Source organism: Odocoileus virginianus, chromosome 6 (assembly GCF_023699985.2).
Source record: "Odocoileus virginianus isolate 20LAN1187 ecotype Illinois chromosome 6, Ovbor_1.2, whole genome shotgun sequence".
In the NCBI taxonomy this organism is placed as follows: Eukaryota; Metazoa; Chordata; class Mammalia; order Artiodactyla; family Cervidae; genus Odocoileus; species Odocoileus virginianus.
In genome coordinates, this window is record NC_069679.1 from 63,613,820 (window position 1) to 63,628,163 (window position 14,344).

The window sequence follows — 14,344 nt, forward strand, 5'->3', positions numbered from 1 at the left end:
GTATTCTTGCCTGGAGAATCCCATGTAGGGAGGAGCCTGGTAGGCTACAGTCCATGGGGTCGCAGAGAGTCGGACACGACCGAGTGACTTCACTTCACTTCACCACTATATATAAAATAGATAATCAGCAAGGTCCTGCTGTATAGCATGGGCAACTCTACTTAATATCTTGTAATAACCTCAATATCTTGTAATAATAGAAAATAATCTAAAAAGTTATATATTTATTATATATATATATATAATTGAATCACCTTGCTGTACACTTCAAAGTAACACATGACTGTAAATTAACTAAGCTTCATTTTTTTTAAACAAAGATGAGGTCGGTCAGTACTCTCTGTGCTTCTGCACCCCGTCTTTTCAGGAAAAGGGACTCCTCCAGCCGTCTCTCTTCATCCTCCTTGTGGCCGCCTCCTCTTGTCTGGATTCAGCCCTCTTGGCTTTCTGGACTGTTAGCCATACTGGACCCTAGCACCAGCTATTTCAACTTTGCTTTTCCCACAACCATCTTATACTGTTTGCACCTTGTCAGCCACCAGCTTTGCCCAGTTCCCACTGTCTCCCCCCCCACCCCCCCACCCCCCGTTTTATTCCTGGAATGCTGAGAGTGCTGAACTGAACTTGAGTCAGTGGTTCTTGTAAATAATCACTAGGCTGGATTTCAAGAGGACAGATACAGTCAGAAAGAGGGAAGGGAAAGAAAAAGCAGAGGCCTCAGGCCCCTTCCCTACCAGAAGGAGGAATTATAATGTTAGTTCTCATACCACTTTCCTCTTCCTGCCCATCTTCCTTTTGAAATCTGAAGCCAAGGCCTCCCCCTTTTTGTCTCTGGCATTTAGTGAAATAGTCCCATTTTCACAGCAGAAGCAGAATCTGTGCCTTGCCAGTTAGCTGCCCTGAGACCCCAGGGACTCCTGGGACACATGAGTGGTAGGAATTCCCTGCCTGCACATGGGCTAGCAGGTCTTCCCTTTCCATAAATCTAGCAGACCTCACAGAGGCTTTAGGGGAGGTCCCTGGGGCTCAGACTGTTCCTTTTCTGCAGGAGACCTGTGACAAATATGTAATAAGTAAATGAACATATCCCCAGCCTGCTTCATTGCTTTCTCCCCCAGAATTAGTTTCATCTTCTTGTCTCATAGATTTTTCTGCCCTTTCATAGACACTAAACTATTTTTTATTGTGTTGCTTGATGGTTGCCTAAGCTGGGTTTCTGTTCTTACAGAGTATTATTACCAGGCAAGATCCTATAAGAAGAGTAGGTAAGTGTGAGATAAGGAGCAGGCACATTTCAGTCTTTGGGACTGCCATGGTTGTTGGCCTAAACAAGCCTTTGAAGTCCATGATAAGAGGATGTTGCCTCCTTGCAGCATAAAATGATTATGCACAGTATTAAACATTTGCCACATTATCCCTGTTATAAACTGTGTCTTATTGCAACACTGATATCTAATACAAGCTGGTGTACTCTTTGGACTGTATTACTTATGAAGTATGGTCATCTGCTCAATACTTAACTTTAAAAGATACTTTGCCAGTGGCTCATAATAATAAGGCTTTTAATTGTTTATGAAAGGGACCAAAAACTATTTGGAATATCATAAGGAAGTCTTTGTCTTGGCCTCAAAGGTGTAACTACATTTGAATAATAAATATTTGCAGTTCTTTTAAAAAGAAATCAAGACATACAAAAGGGAGATCACCCTCAATCTACACCTAAAAGTCTCCCCTATATCTTCAAGTAGTCTCCATGAAGTCCTTTCCTGGTTCTCCCTGTTAAAATTCTCTAAAATTCTACCTGTTAAATTAGCTTTGAGAACATGGCAGTAGAATAAGGCTTTCATGTTCTTGTTTGTGGGTTGTTTTTTTTAGGAAGCACTGATCATTTTTAATACTCAAAGTCTGGCCAAGTATTTGAAAGCTGTTGAAGAACTGAAAAATAATGTAACTGATGATGTAAAGCTGTCTTTGGAAGAAGAGAGTAGAGACATCCTTGCCAAGTGGGAGGTAAGAACATGCACGTGTGTCTGGGCTTGTCTGGGCCTTATGATCCTGATATTGATCCTGATATTAATATATACACATGTAGAGTTTCATAGAAAATAGGGGTAGGCTATGGTGGCAGACAGATCTGGATCCAGCAGCTAATGAATGACCTTGAGCAAGCTGCTTAACTCCTAGGAGTTTCACTGATGAATTGGGAATAACCTCACCGACTTGGCAGGATTGTTGCAAAGGCTTTGTATCAAGCACCTACCACAGAGATTGTTTTTGCTAAATGTTATTGAGTGTTAAATATGTGTGTGAGTATATGAAGAGAGAGAATAAGGTAATATAATTGAATATCTACTGTTAAAGGGCTTGTTAAAACACATTTTAAAATAATCTTTTAATTTTAGAACAATTTTAGATTTACAAAATTATTACAAAGGTCGTAATAACGATAGAGAATTCCAGTGTACCCATGCCCAGTTTCCCCAGTTATTAATATCTTATATTAATATAGTACATTTTTCATAAAGGACTAATAGTACATTATTAACTAAAGTTTATACTTTGTTCTTATTTCCACAGATTTCCACCTAATGTCCTTTTTCATCTGTTATAGAATCCCATTTAGGATATGCATTGTAGTTACTTGTATTTCTCCATAGGCTTATTTCTCTATATTTTGTATATATTTTTTCCCATTCTACCTCTTGTCTTTTAATTCTAACCATGTCTCTCACAGCTGAAACACATTTTTAGTTATTAGAAAGAAAAAAATATGTTTATGAGTCTGGTATATTTTAAAACATCCTCCCCAAAGATATATGCATGAATCAGAATTACACATAAGTTCATTTCTATCCTTGGTTACCACAAATATTTTTATTTTTTTAATGGAAATCTTCTCAATATATCCTGTTTCCATGGTTGATATGTGTCTTCGATTTTTTTTTTAACAGTCTCTTCATCATGAAATGTCCCTGTATATTCAACAACTAAAAATAGACATTGAAAAAGGAAAACTTAGTGATTGTATTGCAAAACTCGAAAAGCAAATCAATAAAGAAAAGAAGCTAATTCGCAGAGGAAGGACCAAGGGTCTCATCAAAGAACATGAGGTAAAAACCTGTTTCCATTCAAGTTTTGTCATCACTGTGGGGTTTATCCTAAATGGTTTAATAAGTCCTTGGCTAGGATTAAGACTGCTCTGAAAATTACCTCAGCACTTTTGTCCCCTGGGGATCATCCCTTCTGCAGTTCAAGCTCTATCTAGCTAGAGCCTGCGCGTCTTGTTTTTTAGAAGTGAGAAGAATTCAGCATTGACTTAATTTTTTGTTTTTTTCATATATCTCAGTGCCCCCTTTCCTCAAGACTCTGGTTACAACAAACATGTCACCCTCTGTTGAAGTTCCCGTAGTTATTTCTGTAAGGACTTGGCATCCTTTGAAGCACAGCTTTTGTGAAAAATAGCAGATCAGGATATAAACCAGCCTGGGCAACTCTTATGGTCTGTTTTTGGTCCTCATCCTATTTGATTGCTTTTGTATATTTGACAGTCCCGGCCCCTCTTTTCATTTAAACTTTCTACTGCTGTGGCTCTCTCAATATCCATCTCTCTTGCATTTTATTATTTTGGGGGAGAGCCTTCTTTTTAAGTGTTCTTCACAAATCTTCCTTTTTTCTTCTGATATCCCAATGCTTTTGTTTTGGGGTCTCTGTTTTTGGCTAATCTCATGCTTGCTCCAGGTGACTGTACGCACTTTGGTGCATTCACTGCCCTCTCTGCAAGGAAGAGCCCAGATCCTTATCTCCAGCTGGGTCCTTTCCCCTGAAGTCCAGAGTGCGTCTCTGAGTAGTAGATACCACCAGTTTTCTTCAGAGACTTCCACTTCAGCATGTCCCAAACCAGCCAGTCTTATCTCAAACTTTTCTTTCTCTAACACATCCTGGTTATGAAAGATGTCACCATCTCAGAACTCCCTCCTCACTTCCTCTTCCCTCTTCACTCAGCCTTGGAGTCAGCTGCCCGGTCCCATCTGTTAATCTTCAGAAGAGTTGCTTCTTCTCCTTCCTTTCCATCAGTGTTGCTACTTCTCTTAACCTGGGTTATTTTTTCAGTGTGATGGCAGTGCCATCATTTTCTGGTCCCGTCACGAGAGTGATCCCATTGAACCCCGCTTACTCTCAGGACATCTCTGAACTCCTCAGAAGGCCACACAGGCCCTTCACCTTGTGGCCCCAGGACACGCCCCTCCTGCCACATTAGACTCCGTGTCCTTTCAGAACATCTGGAGCTTTTCCTGTCTTGGCTGCTCCTTCTGTGAGGCATGACCTCCCTCTCCTTTACTTGGAGGACTCCGTGCATGTTCCTTCAGCCTCTAGCCCAGATGGTTCCCTCATGTGAAGAGGGTTTTCTCGACTGCTTAAGGCAGGTGGTGTCCCTTGTCATGCTGTATGCTCATTATTTGTGTGGTTACTGTGGGGAAGGAATAAGCTTTCCTTGACTCTTTAAGATCCTCGGTTGGATCTGGAAATTGAACTGACAAAGAGATTAATGGGAGAAAAGCATACATATTTCCTTGAATTTTTTAAATGTGCTTTGGAAACTTCATAAGGGCATAATGACCCAAAGAAGTGACTGGAGCAGGAATCTTGTGTACCTTTCAGACAAAGAAACAATACATTTGTGAAGAATTGACAAGACAGAGAAGTTTGGGCTAGGGGTAGTGAAATGGTGAAGAAATAACTAGGAAGAGAAGCGTTAGGGTACAAGCTTTGTTGCAGATTCCTTTGGTCCCATCTCTGGACTGATAAAACTCTTGTCTCCAGTAAAAGGAGCTTTATTTCTTGCCTTTAGGCAGAAAAGGAGAAGCCTTTTTCTGTTTTATTTTTTGACCACACTGTGCAGCTGGCCGGATCTTAGTTCTCGATCCAGGGATTGAACCCTGGGCCCCAGGAGTGAAAGCGCTGAGTCCTAGCCACTGGACCGCCAGGGAATTCTCTCTGCATTTACTGCTGCTGCTGCTGCTTTTTTTTTTCTGCTGCTTCTTTTTAAAAAAAATATTTATTTATTTGTTTGGCTACATCAGGTCTTAGTTGCAGTATGAGGGATCTCTGTTGTGTATCCAGGATCCTTGCGGCTAATGGACTATAGTTGTGTCTCATGGGCTCCAGAACTCTAGGGAGTCATAATGAAGAATAATATAGACATATTGCTGGCAGTTGGCCCTAAAGGGATTCGCCACAGCCTAATGATGGAATGAAGGAAACCAGAACACATCACCCCAACATATGCCTCTTTGACAGAAAAGGAATTTTTTAAATTGAAGCATGGTTAATTTACAATGTTGTGTTAGTTTCTGCTATATAGACAAGTGATTCAGTCATATATATATGCATTTACTGCATTTACTGCTTTTTAAAAAAATATTAATTTGCATATTGTATATATTGTTCTTCATTATGATTTATGACATGAAAATTATTTTGAGCTGAAGGCAAATAAGAAGCAGAAAAGGGACTTCCCTGGTGGTTTAGTGCTTAAGAATCCACCTTCCAATGCAGGGGAAATGGGTTCAATCCATGGCTGGGGAACTGAGATCCCACATGAAGTGAAGTAACTAAGACTGCTCACCCCCACTACTGAAGCTCTAGAGTTCCAGAGCCCATGAGACAGAACTAGAGTCCATTCGCTGCAAGGATCCTGGATACACAATGGCGATCCCTCATGTCGCAACTAAGACCTGACATAGCCAAATAAATAAATAAATACTTTTAAAAGAAGAAGAAGTAAATGCAGAGGGAATTTTATATATGACTGAATCACTTATCTGTATAGCAGAAACTAACTCAACATTGTAAATTAGAAAGAAAGTGAAGTCGCTCAGTCGTGTCCGACTCTTTGCAATCCCGTGGACTGTAGCCTACCAGGTTCCTCCATCCATGGGATTTTCCAGGCAAGAATACAGGAGTGGGTTGCTATTTCCTTCCAGGAGATCTTCCCGACCCAGGGATTGAACCCCGGTCTCCTGCGTTGTAGGCACACGCTTTACCATCTGAGCACCAGGGGAGCTCTATTGTAAATTAACCATGCTTCAATTAAAAAAAATTTCCTTTTGTGCCAGAGAGGCATATGTTGGGGTGACGTGTTCTGGTTTCCTTCATTCCATCACTAGGCTGTGGCGAATCCCTTCAGGGCCAATGCCTCGTCTTTGTTTCCAGTGTCCACTCCCACACCAGGCACACTGGAGGGGCTTATAAAAGAATGTGTTGTTAAAGCCACACACATCTGTTCACTTCTACTCCTCATGGACTAATCACGTAAACTCATTGGAAACACATTTCCCACTTTATTTCCTCAATCAGGCCTGCTTTTCTGAGGAAGGCAGCCTGTACCAGCTTGATCATCACATGGATGTCCTGCGGGAGCTGTGTGAGGAGCTGACTTCTCAGAAGAGTCAACAAGAAGTGAGGAGAGCGCTCAAAGACTACGAGCAGAAGATAGAGAGGCTTCGGAAATGTGCTTCCGAGATCCATGTGACACTGCAGCCCACCTTGGGAGGCACATCGAGAAACAAGTCAGTGCCTCATGAGGATAGCTACATATCAGGGAGAAATAAGATAAAGCCTTTCTTTATCTTATCTTTATCATGTACCTTTCTGAAGGCACAGGACACTGAATGTTATTTATTCTCTCTTAGGCTTCATTTTTTTCTCCCGATATTTTAATATGCAATTTTGATTCCTTCCTAGGGGAACCACGGATGCATCTGAGAATGGAGGAGGGAATACCCTCAGCGAGGTGCCATCTGCAAAATCAGACAGTCAGCCATCAGCTGAAAAGGTGTTAAATCTGGATAATGTGTTTTAGAAGTAAACCCAATAAGAAAAACTACCAAGAGTACAATAATCCACTTCTCATTGAGTATTGGTTTTAATTATCTGATTGTTTCTATCAGCTGAGAATTCTCACTTAAATAATGTAAGGATGACTGCTTTTCAAAGAATTAGAATACAACAAACCAAAACCACGGTGATGGTAACTTGATCTTCCCCTGAGGACACAAGCAGTTCTTTCCAAAAGTGACCATTTGGAACCATTATGAATACATGCTGCCTACGTGCGTTACTTTCTAGAACACAAGAAAGTTGAGCCTAATCTGCACAGATGCTTCAGCATCAGAGATGAACTGGTTCATTTGTCATTTTTTTTTTTTTTTGTCATTTGTCTTTTTATCATTATAATGGCTTTTACTTCCTTTGGGAATTGGATTTTCCAAATTCTTGAGTTCTAGCTTAGTGGGGATTTGCTGTGAGTCCAGGCTGCCAGTCAGAGGTGTGGGGCAGGAATGAGGTATACTTGTTTCAGAGGTCTGCTCCTGCGTGCAATGCTGTGCTTCTGTCTGACCTTGACCATGGATGGCTATGTGGTCACAAACAGAGACAGTGCTTAGGGGTTGGGAGAACGCCTCTACCCTGCTGGCATACCAATTAGAAGGTGAGAATCAGCCTGATAAATCTCCTGTGTCCTACGGGAAGACCTGTCTCTGAGCTGAGGTTTGGGGTATAAAGAATCAATGATATCCATTTGTATCACAGAACTGTTTATCTTTTCCAGGTAATTAAGTATGTTGAAGATAGTATGTTTACTCTTTTGTGTGTTTGCTTAGGCAATGGAATTGGTTCAGAATTTTAACCTGGAATCCAAGTTTAAGCCTCAACAGGAGGAAAGCATCATGGAGAAATATGAAAAGGGTTACAGTACCTCTACTGAGAGTTTACTAGAGAGGTAAACTGTTTTTTAAAAAAAGATTTTTATTTGAAGTATAGTTGATTTACAATATTGTGTTAGTTTCAGGGGTACAGAAAATGATTCAGATACACATACCTACATATATATGTATATATTCTTTTTCAGATTCTTTTCCCTTATAGGTTGTTAAAAATATTGGTATAGTTCTCTGTGCCATACAGTAAATCCTTGCTGGTGATCTATTTTATGTATAGTATTGTGTGTATGTTAAGGAGAGGTAAACTCTTTTTAAACAACTAGAAAATCCAGCAAAAATCTTTTATCAGTGCAGATACGGTATACTTTAGTAAGTTTTTATTTTCCTTTGGTCATAATTTTTGCCTGTAGTCCAATATCTTAAGCAGAATTCCCCGGGCTTTCCTATGGACAGTTGACAGTAATTTTAAAAATTTGGGGATCTTATTTTAAAAATCAATAACTTTGCATTTAATTTTCTCCCAGGTATGATACACACCAAAACACTCTTGAACTTCACCTGCAAAAAAGCATTGCCAGAATTACTTCTGATTTCTCTAGTGACAGTGAAAGGAGTAGTGTTTGTCTACAGGACAAACTGACAGATCTACAGGTAAATACTGAAAATGTTACTAGAGGAATTTTATCTTTTATTAGAAAATAATACCACCATAGGGTTTCCGTAGTGGTCCAGTGGTTAAGAATCTGCATGCCAGTGCAGGGGACATGGGTTCAGTCCCTAGTCTGGGAAGATCCTACATGCCAGGGGCAGCTTAGCCTGTGTGCCACAACTGCTAAAGCCTGTGTGCCTAGAGTCTGCTTCACAGCGAGAGAAACCACCACAACTAGAGAGTAGCCTTGGTGCCCACGACTAGAGAAAGCCCACAGGCAGCAATGAAAACCCAGGGCAGCCAAAAATAAATAATACATAAAAATAAATCTTAAAAAAAATCATTAAAAATGTTTATTACAAAAGAAAATAATAGCACCCTAAATACAGAAAATAAAGAGACCCTAAGTATTACACCACCATTTTTGTTGAGGTCCCAGATGCTAGATGTTTCTGAAGAATGTTCTGTCACCCATTTTTCAGAAAGACACCCAAACCCAGTAAAGAGTTTAGTTCCAGGTCCTAATTTATTGCTCATGCTCTAGTTTGATATTTTATCAGATGAGAAGTTTGGATTGTGTTTGGGATGGAGATGAAGGCTTCAGATGAATTGGTTGAAACAGTATGTTTGAAGGTTATTTCAACCAATACACCTTCTGGTTTGCTCTAAAATTAAGGATATGTGAAAAATCAGCCACTCTGAATTTCTGTTTCAGCCAGCTATCATCTTAACTAATTGTCACATTATCTGTTTGATGTTGGTCAGTAAGGAAGGGGCAGGTAGTGAGGGACTGTTCACAGTACGTGATGGGTGATCTTATGGAGAGCCTTCAGAGGAAGTATTGCGTCTGACTCAGGAGCTGCAGAAAAAACAATCTAGTGGTGGGCATACCAACTGTAAGTTCTACAAATAAATATCTTCCTTGGAATTCCCTTGTGGTCCGCTGATTGATAATTTGCCTGCCAGTGCAGAGAGCGTGGGTTCTGATCCTTGGTCTGGGAGGATTCCACATACCACGGGACAAATAAGCCCAAACGCTGCAACTCCTGAGCCCGTGTGCTGCAAATACTGAGCCCTACTTGCCCTAGAGCCCACGCTCTGCAACAAGAGAAGCCTCTGCAGAGAGAAACCCCTGCAGTGCAACTAGAGGAAGCCTATGCACAGCAATGAGAACCCAGTGCAACCAAAAATTAATTAATTACTTTTTAAAAGTATGTTTCTTATTTAGACAATAATCGGCATTCCTGTGCAGCACCCTTGTATGTTTGGAGGTACATTAGCGTGAACCCTTAGAGAAGGCATATCCAGTGGTGAAAAGGCCATGGGTTCTTCCTTCAATGCCTCTGATATTTTCTAGTTATCTTCCTTCAAAGATGCCAGTTCCTGACTCACATTCTACCAAATGGCTCCTTTCTATTTTCCATCTGAACAAGCAAAATTCACGTGTGAAAATCTCTGTTGTTCAAGTGATGAATTTAGCAGGTTTTCATCACAATCAAGAAATCGCCTTGAGACCTTACTCCTGTGACTGAATAATAAGTTGATTAGAAAAACTGTACTAATCCTTGGGGAAAGTGAAGGACAAATGATGCTGATGAACACTCAGATTTTATAGTAGTGCCTTCTTTTAAAAAAATAGAACCAAGATAAAGATTTGGAATAGTATAGAAGTTTAGATGTTTGATAATAAATCATAAATTAATTTTATTCACTTCTCATTTGACAGAAATGATTCTGTTTTGCTGCAGTTTTAGTTTAAGGAGAAAAATGATCATCTAGAGAAAACTAGAATATCTAATAGAATATCTGTCCTTCCTTCTCTGTGTGTCTTTCTGAGTTGTATTCTGAGTATCTCACTTCAGGAAGGGGGGTTGGATTCTTTGAAAGTCATATTGCAGGTAAAGTAATTAGCCTCCAACTAATAAAAATAAATGGAAAAAAAAAGTCATGTTGCTGATTCCCTTGACTTCTTTCAGTGGATCCTCTGAGAGCACAGTTAATGTAATTGTTCTCTGAAGGACAGTTTACTTATAGATGGTTGGAAGATATCTTTTCCAATGTGTCTTCATGTGAAACTGTGCCCACAGTTGTGAATGTTTCATTTTGTAAGAATAGAATAATTGTGCCTATTAACCCATTCATTAATAAATTATGCATTCCACACAGGTCTTAAAAAATGAAACTGCTGCTTGCTGGGAAGAGTTTGAAATCACTTCATTGAAGTTAGAAGAGCTTGAGAGTGACATTAAGAAGCCTTTTATAGTTAAGGCAAGAGACAAATTAAAGGAGAAAGAAAGAGAGCTTCAGATGACTCTTAAGTCCAGGTATCATTCTGGGATCTATTAACCATGCATTTACTAAATTTGCTGAATTTGTTAATGCTGTTTTAAGCAAGGTTAGTATTATATTTACTAAGTGTGTAATTTAATTGTCACAGCAGCCATAAGAGAAGCTGATGAGGAAACTGCTACTGAAGGAGGTTAAATCATAAAACCAAGCCACACCAGCCAGAAACTTAAGTGGAACTTAAAGTCTATTTGAGTTCCACAGGCTGTGCTTCCCACTGTCTCTCCTTGAGCCTGCATTTGGGCACATCACATTACTTCTGAGCCTTGATTTCCTCATTTCTAGAATGAGAGTGCTATTGTTTTTTCTTTACATATTCCAGCACATCTACCCATTTGACATCAGATGAAACTGAGGCTTGGAGTCTACATTCTACTTATCCAGATTCACACATTTCAAGTTATTAATTAGCTTAGTCTTTGAAGGCTATTATATTCCCACTAATCAAATAATTAGTATTTATATGAGTTTCTTTGTCACCAAGGCAAGGTTCTATTACATCCAAGTATTTTATGTCAAAAGGGAGGGAAAAGCTTAGTATGTTTTACACCAGTTTTCTGTTTAGTGCAGTATCAGTTAAATTATCAAAAATACTTGGATATAGCAAATAGCTCATTCTTTGCCATTGTGGATCATTGGGTTTGACTTTTTAATGTGATGATCTATGCATATTATTGTATGTATTTTCATCGAATAATGGTTTTCTGTTCTTGGTTAATAATGGCATTGATATGTTTTATAGGATGACTTTCTGCTGTGTTTCCCCCTAATGTCTGGCTTGTTTTTCACCCAGAATGGAGTCTTTAGAGACTGTACTGCAGATGGTGTTACCCGTGGAGAAGGAGGCGCTGCTTCTCTGCAACACAGACCTACTGCTCTGTGAAATGGCCATTCAGGAATTTCATCTCACTGATGCTGATGACATTTATCAAAACCTGAGGGTAAATTTAAATTCTCACAGTATATTTATGGAATTATCAGTTCTTCAGAGATTTATATATGTTAATGGATTTTTTTATTAAACATCAATAGTATTTCTTTAGAATATAAACCATGACAGAAAAACCTTCAATAATATAGACTTTTATTTATTTCTCAACTCTTTAATTCCTCGCCAGTTCAGAAGTAGTTACCTTGGAGTAAATAATTATGTATTTTCTTTGAATTAAAAACGAAGGTTTGCTGAGAGTTTGGGGAAGAATGGATACAGCCATGTGTATGGCCGAGTCCCTTCATGGTTCACCTGAAACCATCACAGCATTATTAATTGGCTATATCCCAGTACAAAATAAAAAGCTTTTAAATAAATGAAGGCTTGGTAATGAATGCCTACTCCAGTGACTGAAATCCTAAATATCTGTATAGACTCATATGCTTAAATTGTCATATTCTGTAGTTTACTTATTCCAAATCTCATCTTAAATTGAAAATATTTGTTTTATTTTTCAAATTATAAACAGATGTCTCAGCAGATCAATCTGTAATTATTTTCATTGCATCGGTAATTTGATATACCTCTTTTCTTTTGGAGACCAAAACATCAGGAAGGCTATCAGATAAGAAAACAACTGGGTCATTGGATCATTTGTAATTAAAATGTTCCTTCTGTCAAAACTGTCAACCTTGGTTAAATTGAGAAGCAATTTTCTAGATCAAATCTAGTGACGTAATTCTGGGTTAGTTTCTGTTATACAGTCTTTCTTTTTTCTACCTCAGTCTTTCAGCTTTTCTTATTACCTTTATTTTAGAATATCCAAGATTCCATAGTAAAACAGATTGAAACATGTAAGAATTTGGGACAGTCAGGCAACGTTGCATTAAAGGAATCACACCCCCATGACCTGCTTGCAGCACAGAATATTATCCTGAAACACAGAACGCAACTGGAAGAAATGAACCACAGAGTACAGAAGAGTAAAGATACTCTCAAAGCTCTGGAAGACTTTTTGGCTTCTCTGAGAGCAACTGAACTCTCTGGTGAGCTTCTTACAGACCATTCAGCCTCAGATTCACAGGTGGTACCAACAAATACTTTGACGGTGGAAAATAAAGAGAGGGAAATTCGTCAGATGAGAGATAAGGCCAGACATTTGGATGAGCGTTTGAAGATGCTTGGTATAAGCATTAAAGACTCTGAACAGGGTGAAAACACCTCCTGTGAAAAACTTCTGGATGCTTTGTCCAAAAACTTATCTAAGACACATTGTTCTGGTGGGCAGGAGGAAGTCACTGAAGAAGACAAATTACTAAGGGCTTGTATTTTTAAGAATGATGAACTCCTGAAAAATATTCAAGATGTGCATAATCAAATCAGTAAAATTGGCCTGAAGGATCCAACTGTTCCAGCAATAAAGCAAAGGTAGGTATTTTTATCCATCTCCATGCAAGATGACATTTTTCTGTTTTTTTTTTTTTCAAGTATCCATTAGGTGAAATAAATGCTTCCTATATCTTTCAACTTCTGTTCCATCCTCCTCTATTCAGGGTTCAGCATTCTTTTTTGTAGACTTTTCAGACAAACTTTCTTTTTGTTGATATTATGCCTTTACAAAGTGTTATGTAATTTTTTTCTTTTTTTTTTCAGTTTGATAGGGAAATAATTTTTTTTCTTTAAAGTTTTCATTCTTCTGGACGAAGGAAGAGTGAAAAAAGACATGTATAAGATCCATGAGTTCCTGAAAAGTCTCTTGACTGCTGTGTATTTATTATGGAGTTCTCTTGATGGGGGAAGTCTTGGGGAACTACACACATTTGATGATAGACAAGTGAAGATGCACATGCCACCTTGTCCTTACTTCTTCCTTCAGTATTTGAGTCCCTTCCCCTCTTCCCAGCAGGATTAGGTGGGGGACTGAGTGGGAATGCAGGGGACTGAGCTTAATAGGTAAACTAAAGTTAGTGTTGACTTTGGAGAGTCTCCAAAGTTGGCAGCCTTCTATGTGAGTGCTGCTGCTCTAATTCTGGCATTCAGAGCCTGAAAATGAAATTGTTAGCAAAAGTTCGCAAAAGAGTTACTTTTGTGGAGCACCCCTCCCCCTTCTAAACCTCTCCCTTTTTCTGGCTCTTCTTCTGTACACCTCTAATCCCTCAGGCTCAGTGCTCTCCCAGGCTCTTTAGCTGATTAAGCTCTTCCCTCTGAAATCTCCCTGAGCTCTCCATGTCAACGAGACGTCTGTTTCTGCAGTGCTCCAGTTCTTAATGAGGCATGGAACTGATTTAGTTATTGATTGTTAATACATTTATTATAGATTTATACATAAATTAGTAATAAATATTAATTTATAAGTGAAAACTACACGTTGATAGATGGTAAGTTGCTTTCATTTTTAATTGAGTTATCAATAGAACAAGCCAGGCACTGTTTTAGGTCCTGGGGATATAGCAGACACAAATTCTTGCCCTTTGTAGAGCTTATTATCTAGTGGAAAGAAGAAGATATGCAGTATGTGCACTGGTGATAAAGGCTCTGGGGAAAACTTAAGCAGAGAAGGAGGAGGTGGTTACAATTCAAACGTGGTCATTAGGCACACTCTGACAGAGAAGGCTTTCACCGTCTCTCGGAGCTTGCTCAAATTCATGTCCATCGAGTCGGTGATGTCATCCAACCATCTCATCCTCTGTTGTCCCC

General features: G+C 39.1%; 1 protein-coding gene across 9 annotated transcripts in view; it reads left to right on the forward strand.

The window, feature by feature from the left end:
- The window catches only part of SYNE2 (spectrin repeat containing nuclear envelope protein 2), a 316,121-nt gene that overhangs the window by 116,364 nt on the left and 185,413 nt on the right, over positions 1–14,344 (forward strand). For all 9 annotated transcript variants that reach the window (XM_070469450.1, XM_070469452.1, XM_070469451.1 and 6 more), the window contains exons 22-30: positions 1,876–2,010; positions 2,952–3,110; positions 6,358–6,569; positions 6,745–6,835; positions 7,662–7,780; positions 8,246–8,372; positions 10,537–10,694; positions 11,510–11,657; positions 12,465–13,075. In XM_070469450.1, the coding sequence (XP_070325551.1) occupies positions 1,876–2,010; positions 2,952–3,110; positions 6,358–6,569; positions 6,745–6,835; positions 7,662–7,780; positions 8,246–8,372; positions 10,537–10,694; positions 11,510–11,657; positions 12,465–13,075 (1,760 nt within the window). The remainder of the gene's footprint in view (positions 1–1,875; positions 2,011–2,951; positions 3,111–6,357; positions 6,570–6,744; positions 6,836–7,661; positions 7,781–8,245; positions 8,373–10,536; positions 10,695–11,509; positions 11,658–12,464; positions 13,076–14,344) is intronic.